Source organism: Caenorhabditis remanei, chromosome IV (genome assembly GCF_010183535.1).
Source record: "Caenorhabditis remanei strain PX506 chromosome IV, whole genome shotgun sequence".
In the NCBI taxonomy this organism is placed as follows: domain Eukaryota; kingdom Metazoa; phylum Nematoda; class Chromadorea; order Rhabditida; family Rhabditidae; genus Caenorhabditis; species Caenorhabditis remanei.
In genome coordinates this window covers 19,226,592-19,246,996 of record NC_071331.1, presented here as the reverse complement: position 1 = coordinate 19,246,996, position 20,405 = coordinate 19,226,592, and the positions used below count along the sequence as shown (strand labels likewise).

At 34.9% G+C, this 20,405-nt stretch overlaps 5 protein-coding genes across 5 annotated transcripts; 4 read left to right on the top strand and 1 right to left on the bottom strand.

Annotated features, from left to right (window-relative positions):
• Window positions 1-9,026, top strand: GCK72_015227 (uncharacterized protein; the record flags this gene model as incomplete). Its single annotated transcript, XM_053730711.1, has 13 exons — window positions 1-141; window positions 711-859; window positions 3,066-3,143; window positions 3,230-3,326; window positions 4,989-5,050; window positions 6,138-6,286; window positions 7,262-7,374; window positions 7,438-7,569; window positions 7,617-7,752; window positions 7,796-7,958; window positions 8,039-8,249; window positions 8,698-8,835; window positions 8,883-9,026. 13 exons carry the CDS (start codon window positions 1-3, stop codon window positions 9,024-9,026), a joined length of 1,713 nt encoding a protein of 570 aa, XP_053585483.1.
• A 1,901-nt stretch (window positions 9,027-10,927) lies between these two features.
• On the top strand, window positions 10,928-11,410 carry GCK72_015226 (uncharacterized protein; the record flags this gene model as incomplete). Its single annotated transcript, XM_003092604.2, has 3 exons — window positions 10,928-11,016; window positions 11,109-11,211; window positions 11,258-11,410. 3 exons carry the CDS (start codon window positions 10,928-10,930, stop codon window positions 11,408-11,410), a joined length of 345 nt encoding a protein of 114 aa, XP_003092652.2.
• Window positions 11,411-12,915: 1,505 nt separating this feature from the next.
• On the top strand, window positions 12,916-14,411 carry GCK72_015225 (uncharacterized protein; the record flags this gene model as incomplete). The annotated part of the gene is made up of 4 exons (XM_003092594.2): window positions 12,916-13,050; window positions 13,101-13,235; window positions 13,897-14,154; window positions 14,202-14,411. 4 exons carry the CDS (start codon window positions 12,916-12,918, stop codon window positions 14,409-14,411), a joined length of 738 nt encoding a protein of 245 aa, XP_003092642.2.
• A 2,841-nt stretch (window positions 14,412-17,252) lies between these two features.
• Window positions 17,253-18,627, top strand: GCK72_015224 (uncharacterized protein; the record flags this gene model as incomplete). Its single annotated transcript, XM_053730710.1, has 4 exons — window positions 17,253-17,303; window positions 18,103-18,251; window positions 18,306-18,426; window positions 18,589-18,627. The coding sequence occupies 4 exons, from the start codon at window positions 17,253-17,255 to the stop codon at window positions 18,625-18,627; spliced, it is 360 nt and encodes a 119-aa protein (XP_053585482.1).
• Window positions 18,628-19,051: 424 nt separating this feature from the next.
• Window positions 19,052-20,065, bottom strand: GCK72_015223 (uncharacterized protein; the record flags this gene model as incomplete). The annotated part of the gene is made up of 2 exons (XM_053730709.1): window positions 19,052-19,296; window positions 19,903-20,065. 2 exons carry the CDS (start codon window positions 20,063-20,065, stop codon window positions 19,052-19,054), a joined length of 408 nt encoding a protein of 135 aa, XP_053585481.1.
• Window positions 20,066-20,405: the final 340 nt, after the last annotated feature.

Genomic DNA, 20,405 nt, shown 5'->3' with positions numbered 1-20,405 from the left:
ATGGATATCCCTTGTTATATTCGACTCGAGTTCTTCCCTAGTGTCTCTTCCGACTGTGTTCGTCGTGTTGAATCGACGACGGAATTATCTAATTCTACTTCTTCTGCTAATGGTGGGACTGGCTATGTGGATAAATCTGGTGTAAGAACATTTGAACTGCTCTCCTTGGTTCTAGGCGGCTGACGATAATGACGGTAATATTCTCTTGAGACCATACTTCCATTTTGGGATTCCCGACGTGGGGCCCTATTGAGCCACAAGTTGGTTCCACTTTTTGATACGCCGCACAATTAGGCATTCCACTTGTGGTGGTATCTATTGGTCTTGATGATCCCACATCGTCGCAATGGTAATTTAACAATTTCGAAGTCGATGTTTACTAGAGAAGAGAATTAGTAGATCATAAAATCTTCAATACGATATGAAAAATTTTTGAGACAGTAAAAGAATTTGCCAATATCCATGTATATAGATCATTCTTTCTTGAAATCTTCTATTCAAGTGGTCTGTTTTCCATCAATTCTAGTATCAATAAGCCTCGAAACAATATTAAAAATTTCTGAGTGGATTTGAAAAATATCATATGACTAATTACACACTACTGGCAATGAGTTGTTTAAAATTATTGAAACCGCAAAAATATGCATTAATTATTTCTTTAGCCGAGTTGTTCAATGATGTTCATTTCAAAAAAAAAAAAGTATTTCCAGTCCTCTACAGCCGACCCGACTTCCTATTTCCAAGTTCTAATTCGAGAAATCGACAATCCATCTGGCAGCTTATTGGATGGAACTCTTTGTACTCCTTTCGAATTCACTGGTTTCGGATGTAACACCCTGCTTACTGGCGGAGTTGCTGTGTGAGTTTTCACAAAATTGTATTCATTTTGTTTCAAAAATATATTATGTTTCAGTGGCTCCGAGCTCGCGAACACCCTTTCTAGCACTGCATTAAATACGCACGGAGAAACAAAAATTTCAAATTTGAATCAAATTTTGAAGGATGTCAACGCGAATACTGCTACTGAGTTCACGGTTAGTTTTGTTTTTTTTCGGGGAGTTTCGAATTTGACGGCTTTAAAAAAAGAAGCTGGTCTACATTAAAGTACACAATTTGTTATACAGTGAAGATAAACAACTGTAACAGTAAAATATTTTCAAAACTTTCCAAGTAACATGTAGATCTGAGCACGCCAAGTTTTTCAGTTTTTATTGTCATTCCTACGATGTAGAATCAATACTGTGAAAGATTTGAGAAAACTTCACTCATTGTTCTGAAACAGTAAATTTTTAACGAATATCTTGTTGCAGAACAGTCTAATTGAGGTTACACTTCAGGTCTTATTTAAATAGAAAAATATGCTGTTTCAAATAAATTATTATATTTTTCGACTTTGTGATTCATCAGTAAAAACTCTGCATTCTTTGTTTAGAACTTATAACTTGGGACTGTACTCGAAAAAACTAAATGTACAATTAACAAGGGAAATTCATGGTTCTTTGTTCTCGCAGCCGGTAAGCGTTTAAGCTTTTTTCTCAAATGAAAATTCCTATTGTTTCATTTATTGTCCTAATTGGTATTCGATAGAGTACAAACGTTAAGTAAGCTTCTGGCAGATCAGTTATAGATTTTTAAGTGTTAGCTGAAGTGGTATTCACTCACAGGGTCAAATAAAGTCCATCTTTACTATTAACAAACGCAAACGGCTGTATGTTTGTCTGTCTGTCGCCGATCCTACCGCCCTTCCTACTGAACCGTTTTTCTTCAAACTTGGACCAAAATATCAGAAATTTTCACCAATTCATGCCCGTCTATTTTTTTTAGTTAGAATAGGTCTCGACTAGGTCACTAGGTCAAAAAACGTGGTTTTCAAGCCTAGCAGTGGCTTTCATTTCCGAAATAGGGAAGTAGGAGTTCACGGGGAAAATTATTTATAGAACTTTTTCATTCTGCAAATGACTTCATTTCTTAAAAGCGTGGGAAACATTGTAACAAGTAGAAGGGTGGTGTAGAAAAGGAGGTTTAGTCGCCGGTAGGCGACGTGAACCGACTGGTATGAAACATCTGCGCTCCAAAAAAGATTTTGTAAATTTAGCGCGAAGTTAAAAAAATGTATCCGAATTTTTTTTTCTCTGTGTTGAAAATTTGTATTTTCCTTTTTTGGTTCAATTTTTTGTGTGAGGTTTAACCGAAACAGAAGCGAGAAAAATGGAAGAAAAGTGAGCTTCCATCGACAAATTTACATCCCTATTGTTCATCCACGTTAGAAGCATGCGATTTAGCTGAGCGGCGACTCAGTTGGCAACGTGCCAAGTCGTGTGCAAACGCACTTCACTAGACCTCCGGTTTCGCGGGAAAATAACATGAATTCATATGGGCTAAAAATGACCCTGGATTCACTATATCTTTGCATTATCAATAGGGCCACTTTCTCCAATCTTATTGTTATCTCGTGTTGTTCGAAGTTCTTAATTAGCTCCTCATTTTGGGATTTGGATACTTTTTCTGGAAACAATGTTGTTGGAGTACCAAGGTTTGCAAAATTGATTTCCATTCTTGAAAATCATTATTTAAAAATCACTGTAAAAATCTTTGAACAGAATTAAACAATTTTTTTGATATGAAAATGAACTCACAGACACACATAGATTATTCTCTGAAAAAAAGAGCGTTGACTTTAGTACTCCTTTATTTTAAACGTATCGTCTATAGTTTTGTTGAATTGTGCAAGGTGATATCGGTGTATCAATAGAAAATTTCTTGGCGTTTTTCTTTACGAAAAGTTTTAAAACAGTAATAATATTTTTTAATTTCATGTTTCAAATGTCATTGCACTTCACCGTTTGTTCTAAAGGCAACACTGGAATAAACGTTCTTTTCATGAGAATACTGAAACAGTAATGTTAATTGGTTCTAAATATGGTTTATCAGCTTATTATTGTAGAACTGAAGGTGGTTTTCATGCTGACGTTTAATTGTAAAATCTGAAACAGAAGGACTAACTAAACTTCTGTAAATTGTAACAGTCATTTCAAAATTTCCTGAAACAGTAATCAATTTTTCAGAGGATGGTGGTATGGAAGTTGCGGTAACAATCTCAATGGATTCATGTACCCAAGTACTAATTTGGATTATTTTGTTAAGTAAGTTCACTCTGCTTTGAACAATGTAACTGCGTTGGAACTGTTCCAAGTTTTATAAACTTCTTGAAACAGTAGAATTATTCCAGAAAATTCGACTCAACACTCCTGCTCGGTATCAATATGAGAACAACTAATGGACAAGCTAAGGGTGGTTATGACGTGGAATTATTTAATATAGCCAATGTGAGAAAATCTTCTAATCCTCCTACGGCTTTTAACTTTGGCACAGCAGGAAAAATTTACTGTTTCAGTTGTTATTTACTATTTTGCAAGTTTGGAAAATGTTGTTACGCCGAAATTTATTGTAGTCATGCGTCAAACACACTTTTCCTGAAAATTATTTGAACTTCTATTGCGAGTCGGTTAATTTTCCGTTTCAAAATGTTTTCATCATTTTTTAAATACAACGTACACCATAATCCGATAAATGTAGTGTGACTGTCAAAGCAAAGAATTTGATAGTTGGGATAAAAACAGATATTAAAGGCGTATTGTGGTCTGTTGTGATGTTTTCATATCATAATGTATGAGTTTCGGTGAGTTCATTTTCATACTTCAAGAATTTTTTTATTCGGTCCACAGCCCGCTGAGAGCGAGCGCCGGATAGTTTGGTCATTGAGAAGGACGAAGAAAATTGGTGGCCGTGGCCTAGAAATTCGACTTCGAAAAAGTTGATTTTTTGAATTTTGACGGTATTTTCGATTATTTTTGTTGTATTTCTTCAATAAATTCGATAGAAAACGGCAAATATTGATAGAAAAACACTAAAAACTATCGAAAATAACGCCAGAAACAGCAGAATACTGAAAAAAACCAACGGAAAGTTTGGTCAGCGAGAATGTTCTAGAAATTTCACTTCGGCAAAGTTGTTTTTTCAGTATTCTGCTATTTGTGGCGTTATTTTCGACAGTTTTTGGAGTTTTTCTATTAATATTTGCCGTTTTCTATCGAATTTATTGAAGAAATACAACAAAAATAATCGAAAACACCGTCAAAATTCAAAAAATCAACGTTTTCGAAGTCGAATTTCTAGGCCACGGCCACCAATTTTTTTCGTCCTTCTCAATGACCAAACTATCCGGCGCTCGCTCTCAGCGGGCTGTGGACCGAATAAAAAAATTCTTGAAGTATGAAAATGAACTCACCGAAACTCATACATTATGATATGAAAACATCACAACAGACCACAATACGCCTTTAAATTCGAAAAATGTACTCATGTACTCATGGAAATGATTTGTAGAAAAATAAGTTTATTCAATGAACTTTCTGCTCGTGAAATTTTTGGCGAACTTGACATTTGAAACAGAAAAAAGTTACCGTTTCAATTATTTATTAATTTTCAGCACATGTTAAGAAAATGTTGTTCGCAAATCATAAAAGACAAATAGAGAAATTTTCAAGCATACTGTTTCAGAACACATTAAAGGAAATGTACTAGTTTCAGCTTTTCAATCACAATATATAAGTTTCGAAAAAAATTATACGAATTCACATTATTTGAAATTTCAAACGGAAAATATTGAAACCCTATACCTACTCTTATTCTGGTGTCTGAATGTTCCCATTTCCCCCAAAGCATTGTTCTAGCCCCGCCCCTTTTCATGGTTTGTACGTGTTGAAGGGGGAGACACACTCGTGGTTTGTGACACTGATAGAGAAGTAGTGTAGAGTGGAGGAGAGAGCACAGAGAAAAAGAGAAGTATTTGTTTGTCATTCTATTTCTCTCTCTCACTCTCTCTCATTAATTCTATATAAATACACATGAGTTCTGTTATTTTGGTTCACCAGTTTTTAGTTTTTCTGTCAAAAGTTCAACTCAAAAATGATATTTCTCATTCTTAGTGCTCTAATCCTACTGTATTTATTCCATCTATTCTACTGGAAAAGGAGAAATTTGCCACCAGGTAAGCATTTTTAAGAATATGAACGTAGTATGGAAGAGTTTAAGCAAATTTCATTAGACGAGGAAACAGCTAAAAATAGCTATAATAGATTTGAGATGTCACTGAAACATTGGATTTTAAGTTATACAAACACATTAATATTTTGCAAAAGTACGAGTAATAACTTTCAATTTCGAAACAGTAAGTTTTTTTCTTGTTATTTTTCACTGGAGCATCGATTATTTTTCAAAATTTCGCAGCCTTCCGATTTGCTCTTATGGATTTCTAATCAATATTCAGGCCCTCTACCCCTTCCTCTGCTTGGAAATCTTCATTTGTTCACTGAGGACGTCAAACCAGGATACAAGTTATGGGAAAAGTTGAGGTAAGAAAATGAAAAAGCCAATCATAAGTAATTGCTTAGTCATTGAAAATCGTGAACATAAAGAAAATTTGAAACGGAACATTTTTAGTAGAAAATTATGTGCCAAAAACCGCGCAAACTGGCTCTCATTTTTCCCTATTATAAAGAATAATATTTCGCGAGCACCGGGTAGAATTTTTCTCTGTAGAATGTTGAAAAGGAGAGCCCGCAGAATGATACGGGCACTTTGACGGGTCATTGCTTTCTTGCATCTAATTTTCGGACTCGCCTCTAAGAGAATTTTCAATTTACCTAAGGGTGCCGTGCTGATTCATGCTAAAGTAACAAATATTCCTAAACACTTCCCTCGCCCTTTTAGACAAATCATTATATTCCGTATCTTTCATAAAAATTGTGTCAAGTATCAAATATATTTGTATCACTTATAACATACAGTTAGCGGACTGGGATAATACGCATACAATATTTAAAATTCTTGAAACTGGAATGCTTAAATTTTCCAAAGTATAACAAATAGTGTTTGGTTTTTTTGTTGCTGATACTGTTTTCAATTACATATCTGTGGTTCGGATGATAATGCTCAGAAATCTTGCTGTCAATTAAAATAAAAAGAAACCATCATAGAAAGAAACAATTATGGAAGCTGTAAAACACAACTTCTATTACATTTCCCTGAAACAGAATACTTTTTATCTCCTAACACCTCAAATTCCTCTATTTTAGATCGCAATACGGACCGGTGTACACATTTTGGATGTCCTCCCTTCCCATGGTTTTTGTGACCGACTGGAAATTAATCAAGCAACATTTTATTAAGGATGGAGCGAACTTTGTGGGAAGACCAGAGTTTCCAATTAATATGGAAATCAGGAGTAAGTTTGGAAACAGAAAAAAAAGTAGATGAAGTACAGGGTCTAGTATAGTAATACATATTTTTGGGCACTTGGTTATCACATAATTTTTGAGACAGTAACATTTTTATTAAGTGGATTATGATCACTTTGATCACTTTTGATCACTTTTGAAAAAAATGTGAGTTTAAAATGTTTTTTCTTTAATTTTGAACATTTTTTACCGTTTTTGAAAACTAGATAACGCGAAGGCACATTTAAGAGCACAGGGTCACAGAATGTCCATATGAAGCAACTGCGCTCCAAAAAAATTAGCGTAAAATTAGCGCGAAATTCAAAAAAATTATCCAACAAAATTTTTTTTTGTGTATTAAAAATTTGTATTTCTCTCTATTTTAATGAATTCGGTATTTTTTGTGCAAAGTTTTCTCGAAAATAGCGAGAAAAATGGAAGAAAAGTCAGCTTCATTCGAAAAATTTAACTCCTTATCGTTCGTCTTACTGTGTCCACGTTATCAGGTCCCGCATGCGGGTCGCATTTTGCTGATCGGCGACTCGCTTGGCAATCTGCCAAGTCATGTGCAAACGCGCTTCACTGAGCTTCCGGTTTCGCGGGAAAATTTTTTGAATTCATATGGACAAAATTTGACCCTGTGAAGAGAGCAGTACATCAAATTATTCATTATTCTTAAGAACATTTTTTGAAACAGGACTAATTCATGAAATAGGGAGACTATGAAAAATAACGCATTGCTAAATTTTTTGTGATCGAATTTCCGGTATTTACGTAAGAAAATCGGTCAAAATGAAGTTATTCACAAAAAAATGCCGTTTCCTGACGAAATGAAAATAGTAGAGCAAAGTTTTACTTGCGAGATAATTTTTTAAATAATGAAAATGCAGGACGAAATACTTCGACCGAAGAATCAACTCAAAACTAACTAAAAATTTTTAACAAAATTTTTTGAAACTGTAAAACTTATAAAAGATTTCCAGAAGGACCCTACGGTATAATTGATTCTTTTGGAAATCGATGGGTCCAGCAAAGAAGATATGCTATTCATATTCTAAGAGATTTTGGATTGGGGAAGAACTTGATGGAGGAGAAAGTGAGTTTGTTGTCGATTAAATAAAAATTAATTGGAATCAGTAGAAAAATCTCTCATTTTCAGGTTCTGAGTGAAGTGGTTGCGATGATTGAAAGATTGAAAGGAATGAAGGATGATGTGGATATGCAGAGTATTTTCGATGCATCTGTTGGGTCGATTATCAATAATTTGATGTTTGGATATCGGTTTGATGAGGTATACAGGGTTATTATAGTTATCCAGGGAACGTCTATTTGTTTCAGAGTAACATGCATGAGTTTCTGGAACTCAAGAAGCGAATGAATAAACATTTCAAAATGGCAGCGGAGCCAATGGCAGGACTTGTCGGAATGTATCCATGGCTAGGAAATTTCCCGTTTTTCAAGCCGTATAAGACAGGTAAGCTCGCATACAAAACATCTGAATAATCATTGGTACTCAGTAATTGTCGATAACTGGACAAGTATGCTGAAAATGTTCCGCGAGCAAGCAGAAGAGAAATTGGCGACGATTGACTATGATTCAGATGAATATTCGGATTATGTTGAGGCATTTCTCAAAGAGAGAAAGAAACACGAACATGAGGAGGGATTCGGGGGGTTCGAGTGAGTGAAAATTGGTTGATTATTGTTAATAACTACATAGAAGTCATCAAATTTATCCGAAACAGCAATATATTTTCCAGAATGGAACAACTGGATAGTGTGTGTTTTGATTTATGGGTGGCTGGAATGGAAACAACTTCAAATACTCTCTATTGGTCACTTTTATATGTTCTTCTGAATCCAAAAGTACTTGAGAAAGTATATGAAGAATTGGATACAAAGATTGGAAGTGATCGGATTATTACAACTACAGATCGGCCGAATCTCAATTATATCAATGCGACTATTAATGTGAGTTTGAACACAAATTACGGTTTTAATTGGTATTGAAATATTTCTTTTTCTTTTAGTTCCATTAGATTCACAACCATCAAAATCGCGAGAAAAATAACTTTCAAATTCTTTTAAATTTTACTGTTTCATTTTAACTTAAAATCTATCCAAAAACAGAAATCACCAGTTTATAGGCTCTATAATTACATACAGTAATTTTTTTCAAAATTTTTTTCAACCAATGTTTTTACTTACTACATAATAAACGAACTACACCGAGTTTTTTTATTTAGAAAAATATTTTAAACCGATATGAAACAGATTTAAATTTTTGAAAAAGTATATCCATGTTTTTTTGGAAAACAATTATACTGTTTCATATTAAATTCATATTTAGTACTGTTTTCTTTGAGTTAGTGTTTTGTACGTCGGTCGTAAGATTTTTAATTCTTATTCCTTTTTTTAGGAAACCCAACGTCTTGCCAACCTTCTTCCAATGAATCTGCCCCACGCAACGAGCGCCGACGTGGTTATCGCTGGCTACAGTATCCCCAAAGATACAGTAATCATTCCACAAATCAGTTCAGTTATGTATGATCCTGAGGTAACTCTTTAAGATTATAGTACCCCTCCTACTTAATTAAATTTCAGATATTCCCAGAACCATATGAATTCCGACCGGAGAGATTTCTGGAGAGTGATGGAAGTCTGAAGAAAGTGGAAGAACTCGTACCGTTTTCAATCGGAAAACGACAATGTCTTGGAGAAGGACTCGCTCGAATGGAATTATTCTAGTTCTTTTCCAATTTATTCAACAAATTTCATATTCAATTTCACGAGTCTAACCCTACTCCGAGTGTGAAGAAAGAAATGGGGATTACCATGAAGGCGGCAGGATATAGAGTGACGATGAAGGAGAGATATTGATGGATTGATGGAAATAATTTAATAAATAAGTTTACTATTAGTTTGAAATCTATTTTATTTGCATTAACAAAAAATTGGAAACAGTAAATTTGAATAAGAGGTAAGTGTACAAGACAAATAGTTATCGAGTCTTTGATGTAAACGGATCAGAAAAAGTTGGCTCCGCATAGATTCTGTTGAACAAGCAACTGTTGTCCAGCCGTCCAGACCAATTGCACCAGGGTCCTCCGCATCCTTCAAAACACTAAGTGAACCCTGCCGCATCCTTGTGACGACAGTTTCTCGAGATCCTCTTGTGTGCCTGTCTTGCTGCATTTTGCACCACTACTATCCTCCACATCTTTCGTAGCAGGATCTCGGTGCTACATTTGCACAATTAAACTGTTGAAACTTCAACAGTTATGGTTTTTGCTGTAGGAGAGAGCACAATGGATTTCTAAAATATCAGTAAAATATTAAGAATAAGTGCACCTTCTAGTTTACCTCAGTTTGCAACAATTCCAGAACATTTAGAATTCAAAAAAAAATCAGAAGAGAAACAGGACAACTAACTGATATTGTCCATTGGAAAAGTGAGAGGAATGAGTTGTTCGATGGAGAACGATGCATTTATATTCTCTATTTGTTTGTTCTTTATTATTCCCTGTTGGCGTTCGTGGGAAACTTTTCTCTATTTCTTTCTACATTTCCATTTTATTATCATAATGCATATAGACATCGCGAATCACTATTAGAAAAAGGCTTTCTATTTCAATTATATTTGAAACAGTATATTATTGTTGAAAACTTGTGAGCAGTTGAAGGACACTTGCATCAAGAAATTGTGTTTCAAAGTTTTCTTTGAAAAAAAACTGTTCGAATCATCGTTATACGTTATTTCTATACTGGTCAGAAAAAGAAATTGTTACCGTTTCAGAAACAATCAAAAACTCAGGCAGTGGTATTATTCTTATTGTTTTGTTTCTTGTGTGCTTCTAAATTATCTTATCCATACTGCCTACTGACACTCACAAGTAGTGTTGTTTTCATCTTATCGACTTTGTGGAAGAAATATTTGCTCAGTTCTCAAATATGAAACAAAAGGTATCGCCATTGTCTTAAATACTGAAAATAATCCTTTAATAAAATTAAGTAATAAATTTAGATAGCTGATCGAGAAACGTAATGAAAGATAACAAATCCGTCAGGTCACATTCCTAATCAACTTTACCATGGTTTTGGATTGAAGCTATACAAAGACTAGGAATTCGGGAAAAACTAGAAATCACTTTCAAAACTTCAAAATAGTTGTAATGATGATGATAGTCTCATTAACCAGTTTCGTTTACTTCCCTTCGAAAATTTTTTCACAGTTTCTTAATTTCCCATTGTCTTTCCAGAAAATTCCAAGGAGAACTGATTATAGAATTACATCGAAATAAATTTGAACAATCCATGGTTCAAGGATTTTCAAAAATAACATGAAAATAAAATAAAAGCAGTCCAAACCGCTTGTAAATTATTTCCAAACCGAAGCATAAATATTTTCGGTTTCAGAGAATTTGTATTAAATTTTTTTCTAACTGTGTTTTTATTCACTTTATTGTACTCGGATGACAGATTTACAAATTCAATTCATTTGTTTGCGTAAACCTTCTGTATTTTTCCACTGTTTCAATGTAAGGTCAAACTTTTACGTGTTGAACAAAAAACATGCTCAGTAGCGTAGGCTTTTCATTTTCCAATCATAAAAAATCAATAATCGATAATCTCGATTTTTCCATCAAAAAATGACCTCAGCCTCTGCAAAAACCGGTGCCACATCTCAAGTTTCTGCAAGTGGAAGCAAGATTGGAGGGGAGCAGAGTGAAAATTCACAGTAAGTGAGGCTGCAAGTATGCTCCATTAAAATTGGTGTACAGTAGAGCGCAGTTGCAAAAAACGTTCATTGCAAGAATGTTTTTGCTTCAGAATCACTCAGCGATCGTTGTACGGAAATGTGAAGCCACCAAAAATGTCGGAAGAGTCGTTACCAAAACCCAATAAAAATTTGGAGCATCTTGAGAGAAAATTGGTAAGTGCGCTCTATTGATAAATCTGTTCCAGTTTGATTGTTTCAGAAAGGAAGTCTCAGATGTGGTGTGGGATGTCTCGTTGTTGGAGTGATTCTTGCTTCTGGACTCATCTTTTTGGCATTTCTGGCGTTTCGAGGAAATGTAATCTTTCCGGATATTCCGGATATGAAAGAATTTATGACTGTTCATAAGGGATAGATCGTTTGAATAAATACATTGAATTGAGATGATACGTGTCTTTTGTTGAATTTCGTTAAAATCAAAAAAATTATTCACTGTTCTAATCAAAAATGTAATAAAAGCTTATTTGAAATATGGTCAGTTATTTACAAACTGTTAGTACATCTCATCCAAATCATCTGAACTTACACTAAAAATTATGTGCTCGGTGTTCGGAGAAAAGTGGTGAAATGGGAAAGTTCTGGAAAAACTAACCACTAAAGATTCAGAAGTGCAATAGGAGACATAAAATGGTTATAAGTATCGATTTAGTACCTATCGTGATTGCTGAGAATTATATGAAAAAAGTCTAATAAAATTGTTGAAACAGTGAAAGTTTTCTAAGTTCTAAACATAATGTTTTAGTTTGCAATCCGTTCTTATTATACATAGAACTTCTTTAAGTCAAATTACTTTGTAAATTTAAGTTGATCAGTTTGCTAAAAATAGGATAATTGAGGTTGATAATTGAGTACATAGATGTTTAAATTTTACTGTTTCAGTGTTTCTTCAAGTAAACTTACTTTCTAAATTTAAGCTGATAAGGTTGCAAAAAATCGGGTTTTTCGGGCTCTGTTTCAATATATTGAATTAAATAGGCTTTCCATCCGGACGGGCGTTTCTGCGGGCGGCCCTTGCCCGCCAGGGCGGCGACCCGCCCGTGCCCGCCCTAGCCCGCCCTAGGGTAGACTGGCGTGACAAAATTTTTCTCCTTAATTTATTTTTCTCATATTATCTAATCTAATTTTGTCAAGAAACCCATCGCACTCTCTTCTCATTAAAAAAAGGAAAACAAAAAAAATTTGCAGCAAAAAAGTTCGAACTCGGGAGTATCAAATTCAAAAACAGAGTTATTAACCACTAGGCCAAACCTTCGCTTGATGAAGTGAGGGGAGAGGGAGGTGAAGAAAGGAGGGTGTCACGCCAACAAAGGTGGGGCGACAGGGCCGCTTAGGGCGGGTCGGGCGGGCATTTTGCCGCCCGGATGGAAAGCCTAGAATTAAATGTTGCACTGAAACAGTAAGGCTGCCGTCTGGTTTCGGTTTTTTTTTCAAAATTGATCTTTTCGGATTTTTAAAAGAATACGTTGGTCTAAAAGCCATAAACGAAAGTCATCCCTGCCGTTCATCAACCATTTTTTCATGTTTCGATTGAAACAGTAAATCGTTTTTCTGTTTCATACCCAACTTTTCCTATCGCTATATTTGCTTACTGATGTCCTTCATGATGGTCTACGCACAATCTTACTCTTTCTTCTCATGTTTTCACAAACTCTTTCTCAGAGTGAGACACATTATGATGACGGGGTCGACTGGTACTTATGTGTCATTGTCTTCTCGCTTTTCTTCATTTGAATGTGAGTTTCTTTCTTTTCTGCGTCTCCTCTTTCTATACGCTCTATTTTATCTTCTTTATCTCTCTGTCTCTCCTTATTTCATTCGAGTAATTCTTTCTTTAAAACATTTTTCTTTTCAAATTCAGACATGGATTCTGAAGATAATCCTTTTTCTTCTGCTCCCAGACGTCCACCAATCCGTACTATCATCAAAGAAACCATTATTCTTGCTAAATTTCTGCCGAATCGTATCGAACATATCGACTCTACTAGAAGACCAAATGTAAGTTCCATTACTACTCACAATTTTCTTTAATTATCTTTTTTGTCCAGAACGGCGTTTCGTTTCGCAGTAAAATAATCCTGAATCACGTCTACAACACCATGATCTATTATTCTCACATTCCTCGTCTCACCGGAGATAATTTCGATTTCTTGGTTCGATACTTGGGAGAGGAAAGTAGCAAAGTAAGTTATATGTCTATCTGTGTGTCTGCGTTTTTCCTGATGTCGGTGGAAGTTGTTTCTGCTGACTGAATGTCTGACATGGTTCCTCTACTTGAGAGTCCGTATTATGTTTTAATGAGATCTCGCTTTGCGCGGCAAGTCAGAATAGTGTTCATTCCCATATTTCTCATTTTCTTCCAAAAAGCCATACTTGCAAACCGGGTCAAAACGGGCAGACTGGACCGACGCATAACTCGCTTAAAACTCAATATTATAAGATGAAAAGTATACCAAAATGTACATCCCGACGATTTCTATGTTTTTTGATCGACTATGGGCCGAATGTCGGATTGTTAATGTGCCGCGGGCCGAGCTAGAATGGTTTTTTGGCCATTTTTACGTTTATGACACCTTTTCCCGGCCCGCGGCACATTAAACCTGCGGCATCCGGCCTGTAGTGGGTAACAGACGTAGAACTCGCTGAGATCTACATTTTGATATATTTTTCAGCTCATAGTATTGCGTTTTAAGCGAGTTATTCGCCCGGTTTGCAAGTATGCTTTTGCCCGTTTTTATTATGTTATAGTGATAACTAGCTCGCTTTGCGTGATGAGTAAGATTAGAATATGTATTCCTTATCATGTTATTCTCCCCCTTTTCCATCCAAAAATACTCACTTCAGGTAAAAAGCTATCTCGAGAACAAACGGAACAGAACTCCAGTGTCTGATAGAAATCTCCGAGATCCAAATCTTCTGAAATCGAGAAACTCTCGTGAAGACATTTCGCGAATTGTCCACAGAGCTATCAATATGTTTTCTGGAAGTGATTACAGACGACTCTTCAACTACATCCACCATCATATCCAAGAATACGGAGGTTTCATCAACACCGAAGACGCTTTGAAGCTGAGTGAGCACACTGGAAAATCTAGAAAAAAGGTTGGAGCAGAATTGGTATCTAAGAAAATGCTATGATTTTTTTTCAGATAAGCTCTTACTTCTCACGTGTTCGAAACTTGCTGCCGACGAAGAGTCCATCAACGAAGTCATCTGGATCTATTGAACAAGTGGAATCAAATGAAGATTCTGAAGATGACTTGGCACCGGTGGTAGAGGAAACTATTGGAAGAATTGAGGAGACTATCAATGATGTTGTGAATAACACATCGATAACCACTTACTTATGCCTCCAATGATAGTTCGTTCTTATAATATAATATGATGTATTAACCCGGAATACATACTAACCAATTTTATGATTTTTGATTGCAATGATTCCAGGCTTCTGATTTGTAGAAACATTAAAAACCCTGCTGAAAACGTAGGATTAGTTTGATCCAAAATAGCCAAAAAGATAACGTTTACAAGAAATAGTGAAATTTTTTAGATTTTGCTAATATTTAATAACGGACTAGAAAACCGAAAACTTTTATTGTTCCGCTACTTTCCACAAAAAACGAGTTGCTCATTAAAAAAATTATCTTCTGTTTCAGAAATCAATCCTAAAAAAACCTTCATTCGATTTTTGATTATTTAGCATTCCTATAATCTAAATACCCTCCGTTACTTGTTCTTGTTTTTAATGTTAAAAAATAACAGGAATATCAAATTCACAGTGAATAGGACTTTATCACCAAACTGATAAAATCTGTTTTCCGATTGATTGGTTACGAAATGCACTTTGTTTCAGATTTTAGAAATGTTTTGTTTCAAGAACACTCCGTTTGCAATTGTTTATTTCTGAAACAAAGAAAAATGCATAAATGACTGCTGTCTGAAAATGTTTTTCCCACTTCAGATCTATTAGAAACAGTAAATTCCAGTTTCAAAAATTTTGAAAACCAGAAATTTCAATTCCTGCAGCAGTACCCCCTCCTACTATCCATACTCCAGAGTTTGCAAACATCTTTTTTTAATATGAAATTTTCCAGAAAAATTTTCAAGACATCATTTCTACACATAATACTGTATTATCCACCGATTATGTCTTGTTGATGTGTCTGTTCTCTCTCACTGATAAAATAATGGAAAGTGGGAATGTTGGTGCAAAGTTACAGATAATTTGAATAACCTGAATCTCAAAAAAAATCACTGTTCCATCGAAATCATAAAAATTCATTCAGTGTTGAATGGTCAGTCTAGAGGCAAAAACAGTAGCAGCACTCCAGTTGTTCTCACAATATTCAAAATGATAATTTCTTCATGACTACAAGGTACAACAATTGTAATTCGTGGTTCATGGAAGTTTCGCATTTACAGAAAAAAATTGCATTGAGGTTGGATTAAAACAGGAAACATCACAATGTTTCTGTTTCAAATATTTCTCATTTCCTACTTATAACCAAATCTTTTGTTTAATCTAACTAGGGAAGGTCCTAGACTCGGTCGGGAGATAAGGGACGTGACCTATATCATTGGAAAGCTGAAATCACGCTGATTCCAGATATATGTTTTGTTTTTGCCCTCGAGGCCTGGTATTCGAGAAAAACAAGATCAAAGTTAGAAAAAATGACAAATTATTGCCTTTTTAACACGGGAAAATTTTTTGCAATTTTTTTGCCATTTTTTTGCAATTTTCGCGTGTTAAAAAGGCAATAATTTGTCTTTTTTTTCTAACTTTGACCTTGTTTTTCTCGAATACCAGGCTTCGAGGGCAAAAACAGAATATATATTTGGAATCAGCGTTTTCTCAACTTTCCAATGATATAGGTCACGACCCATATCTCCAGACCGAGTCGAGGGCCTTCCCTAGAAAGCTTCCCTGTATACTAAACTTATGATAAAATAATAAAAAGTGGGAATGTTGGAGCAAAATTACAGATGATTTGAAGAACCTGAATCTCAAAGAAACATCACTGTTCCACCGATAACATAAAAAAATTGTCAGTGTTGAATCGGTCAGTATTATGCTAAAAAGCGGTGGTTTAGATCAGAAACAATCGGAGTTTTCGGATTCTAAATATCTACTCAACTTTTAAACTCCTTCTCTAAAGCAAGTGCCGGCGCACACTTGACTATTCAATCTGCTTTTACAGGTTGCTGTAATTGAATCATGCGATTATGGTTACCAGTAATTTCTGTTCTGTTTCGGGGGCGGGGACTCGACTTCAAATCAAAATTTGATGTCCGGAAACACCGTAGCACTCAAGTTGCTCTGCTAATATTTAAATGACTACATGGGACAAAAATTGTATAACTTGGTTCATGGAAGATTCGCGTTTACAAGAAAAATAAAAATCTAAGTTGGATTTAAACAGGAAAAATCCAAACTTTTCTGATTCAAAAGTTCCTAATTTTCTACTCATAATTAAAATGTTCTACTCACAACCTCTTGCCCATTCGAAAATTACCATACTTGTCATTTGACGGGCCGGGCCAGGGCCGGGCCGAGGAAAAATTTTGCCGGCCCGGCCCGGCCCGGTCGGCCCGGGTGGAAAATTTTTACAAATTTTTGCGCCCCAAAAATAATTTTCAAGTACTTTTTTATCACTAAATTCACTATAGAACTAATAAAAATCATCAATTCAGTCGAATTTTTGCAGAAAATGCCCCAAAAACCACTTTTTCAAAAATAACTGCTGAAAAAGCATGTTTTTCGAAAAAAAGTTGCTTCACCCGGGCCGACCGGGCCGACCCGGGCCGGGCCGACCCGGGCCGGGCCGGTGAAAATTTGGAAATCGGCCCGGCCCGGCCCGTGACAAGTATGAAAATTACAGCTTATGTGTCAAACATAAGCACTGCCTATGATTTTCAAAACTTTAAATTTTAATCTCCTAGTTCAAGAAGATTCCCTGCAGATTAAATCTAGTTGTGCAGTTCTTTTCCCTTGTCCTTTCCTGTCTCAATCAACTGATAAAAAACAATAAAAAGGTGTTAATACACAAAATAAACATGAAGAATACTCTGATGTAATCAGGAAATAAACCCCACCTAAAAGAATGAAAAAGGTGTGTGTGTGTGGACACTTTAACAGCTCCATTAAACCATTGCCTTATCTGATATTTCATTTTTGGTTTCAGTTCAGTATTTGAGTCAAAATGACCAAAGCTATTGTGACTGGTCTGTTTGTGATCACATTAGGTATTGTGGTAAGTCTTGTTTTAACTTTTTTGGTGAGTTTAACCAGGAGAATGGTTTTTGAATCACCTGCAGCATTTTCCTGAAAATGTCAACTAATAAGTTCGAAATTCTGCAGAACATTACTCAAAAGTGGGATACAATTGTAATGTGATGGTTCTGAAACAGTAAAGAACCATTTCGATCATATTATATACTAGAACATCAAAACTCAATTTCTTTCGAAGATTCTCTTTCAATTCTCTACAAGTTTATGTTTATAAGGATTTGAAGCTCGAAACTTTGAGAAACTATACTAGTCTAACATAATTGCGTTTTGCAAAACTTAAAATTTCGAAACAGTAATTTTTGTTTTGAAATTGTTGATGACTCACCGAGTACTCAACTGCAAGCGTGTTTTATTACTCTTGGCGGCAAAATTCAACTTTGTACATAGAACCAACTTTGCGTTGGCTTATATGCACTTTCGAAATGACATGCACCACTTTTTCAGCCATTCTGTATAAGTTTTCTTGAATTATCGGTGATTTTTTGGACTGTCGCTGCGAATTGCTAGCAAAATGAGATCAAAACTGTGGTTTCAAATTTTTTAAAGTTGATATTTATCAAGAACCAGGAGATAGTTAGAAAATCATCTGAATTCATTTTTAATACGATATGAAAAATCTTTGAAACAGTAGAATAATTTTCTAATTTCCCACTAAATCTTCTCTAAAAGTGGTCAACTTTTGCATCAATTCAAGTTACAATAAGCAATAAACAGTCCCTAGTGCGTACAATGTTGTACATATTGAAAAAATTTATTTCCAGACCTCTACCGCCGACGTGACTCCATATTTCCAAGTTCTAATCCGAGAAATCGACAATCCATCTGGCAATTTATTGGATGGAACTCCGTGTACTCCTTTTGGATTCACTGGTTTCGGATGTAACACACTGTTGACTGGCGGAGTTGCTGTGTGAGTTTTCACAAACTTGTATTCATTTTGTTTCCAAAATATATTATATTCCAGTGGCTCCGACATCACGACTACCCTTTTGGGCACTGCATTGAATACGCATGGAGAAACAAAAATCTCAAATTTGAATCTTATTATGAAGGATGTCAACGCGAATGCTGCTACTGAGTTCACGGTTAGTTTTTTTTAATCGGGGAGTGTAAACCTGGAATACACTAAATAAAGTACAAAATTTGTTATACATTGAAGAGAAACACTTGTAACATTAAAATAATTTCAAAAACTTTAAATTGTAAAATGTAGATCTGAGCACACCAAAGATATTAAGTTTTTTCAGTTTCATTCGGATATAAAACCAATACTGGGAAAGATTTGAGAAGATTTTACTCATTGTTCTGAAACAGTAATTTTTTAACAATAAACTTTCTACAAACTAATCGAAATGAGTTGACACTTCAAGCCTGAATTAAAAATAAAATTTTGCTGTTTCAAATAAATTATTAAATTTTTTGACTTGGTGATTCATCAGTGTGTATTCTGCATGGTATAAACTTGCCGAGCTATAAACTTGTACTCGATTGTACTCAAATAGATAAATACAATAAGCAACGGAAATTCATGGGATTTGTAGTATTTCTATTTCAAATTTTCTCGCAGTCAGAGCAGTCAGTCAGTACAAGGTTTCTACTGTTTCATTTATCGTCCTAATTGTTTTTCGATAAAGTACTATACCTTCGTTTTCAAATCAAATTACATTTATTCATCAGTAACAAAAAAAGCTACAAAATCTTTTTTTTAAATCAAAGTTTAAAACTTCCAGTGACATCTAAAACATTAGCCAACATAAGTGCCTTCGAATGATCATAAATACACTCGATCTCCTCCACAACATATCCTAATCTCTGCTTCTCTTTTTTATTGAGATTCTTGCCGTCTCTTGCTTCATATTGGATTATCAATAGGGCTACTTTCTCCAGTCTTACTGTTATCTCGTGTTGCTCAAAGTCCTTGATTAGCTCCTCGTTTTGGGATTTAGCGACTTTTTCTGGAAACAATAAATTTTGACAAAAAAATTAACGTTATTAGTATTCCTGAAAATTATAAAAATCTCTGTTTCACACGAATGTTTCTAAAGTTACGAAATAATTAATTTGCTTCAATCAGCACTTATCCTATTCGCCGGTGGCTGACCGCTCCCTCAAAGTTCAACCCGCAGTCGCGGAGTGGGTCTCGTTTTGAAATTTCGATTTACGGCGGCTCTCTACCGTACTTTAGCCATTAAAAAGTTTATACTACGGTAGTCGCGTCGAGACCCACCCTGCGTCTCCGGGCCGAACTTGGCGGATAGGTAATACATGTGCTTTAGAACTCTATTAAAGTTAGAATCCTTAGGAAATAATGAAATTTAATAGAATAATTTCGGTATCGAATATTTCTGAAACCGTGATAATCAAAAATATAATATTAGTTTCACCGCAGCAACCATCTTATATATTACTTGAGACCGAAATATTTCATAAAATTCAGTTAATTACAGTACAAACACACTAATCTAATATTTTAATTTATGTTTGAAGCAGTTGCATTTCTGCAATTTTCTCAAAGTCTGTACTGTTTTCAAAATCAGAATTTGACAACAAAAAAAACTCACCCAATATAGTCTGCAAAATGCAAATATCCATAATAGTCCGTGGTTTCAATATTTTCTTCTTCTGCTCCTTAATTGACTTGTCAATTCCATCGAATACCGAAAGGATTGTTTTCACATTTTTCACTCCATGTGCCACGTTGTTAAACACTTTTATGGCGTCCATCTAGAACCTCTAGTAAAGAAGTTGAAAAAGATGTTTCAAGCGAAAAAAACTAATGAAGAAACATTTTTATAACCGCTTATCATCATCTGTTAACATGTTTGCTCAAAAAATGTCCTTTTTGAAACAGAAGAATTAATTTTAGGGGGAAGTGAGTAGGGTGGTAACTGATAAGAACAATTTTTATGGAGTTGATTCTTTAATTTTTCGAAAAGAAATGTTTTGTGATGTAATTAGATAATACGTTTATTTTATTTCTATTTAGATTTCTGCACAGGCACTGACTATGAAAATAAAGATGGAATTTTAATTTGAGTTGCACCAATTTGAGATTGAAGAGTTG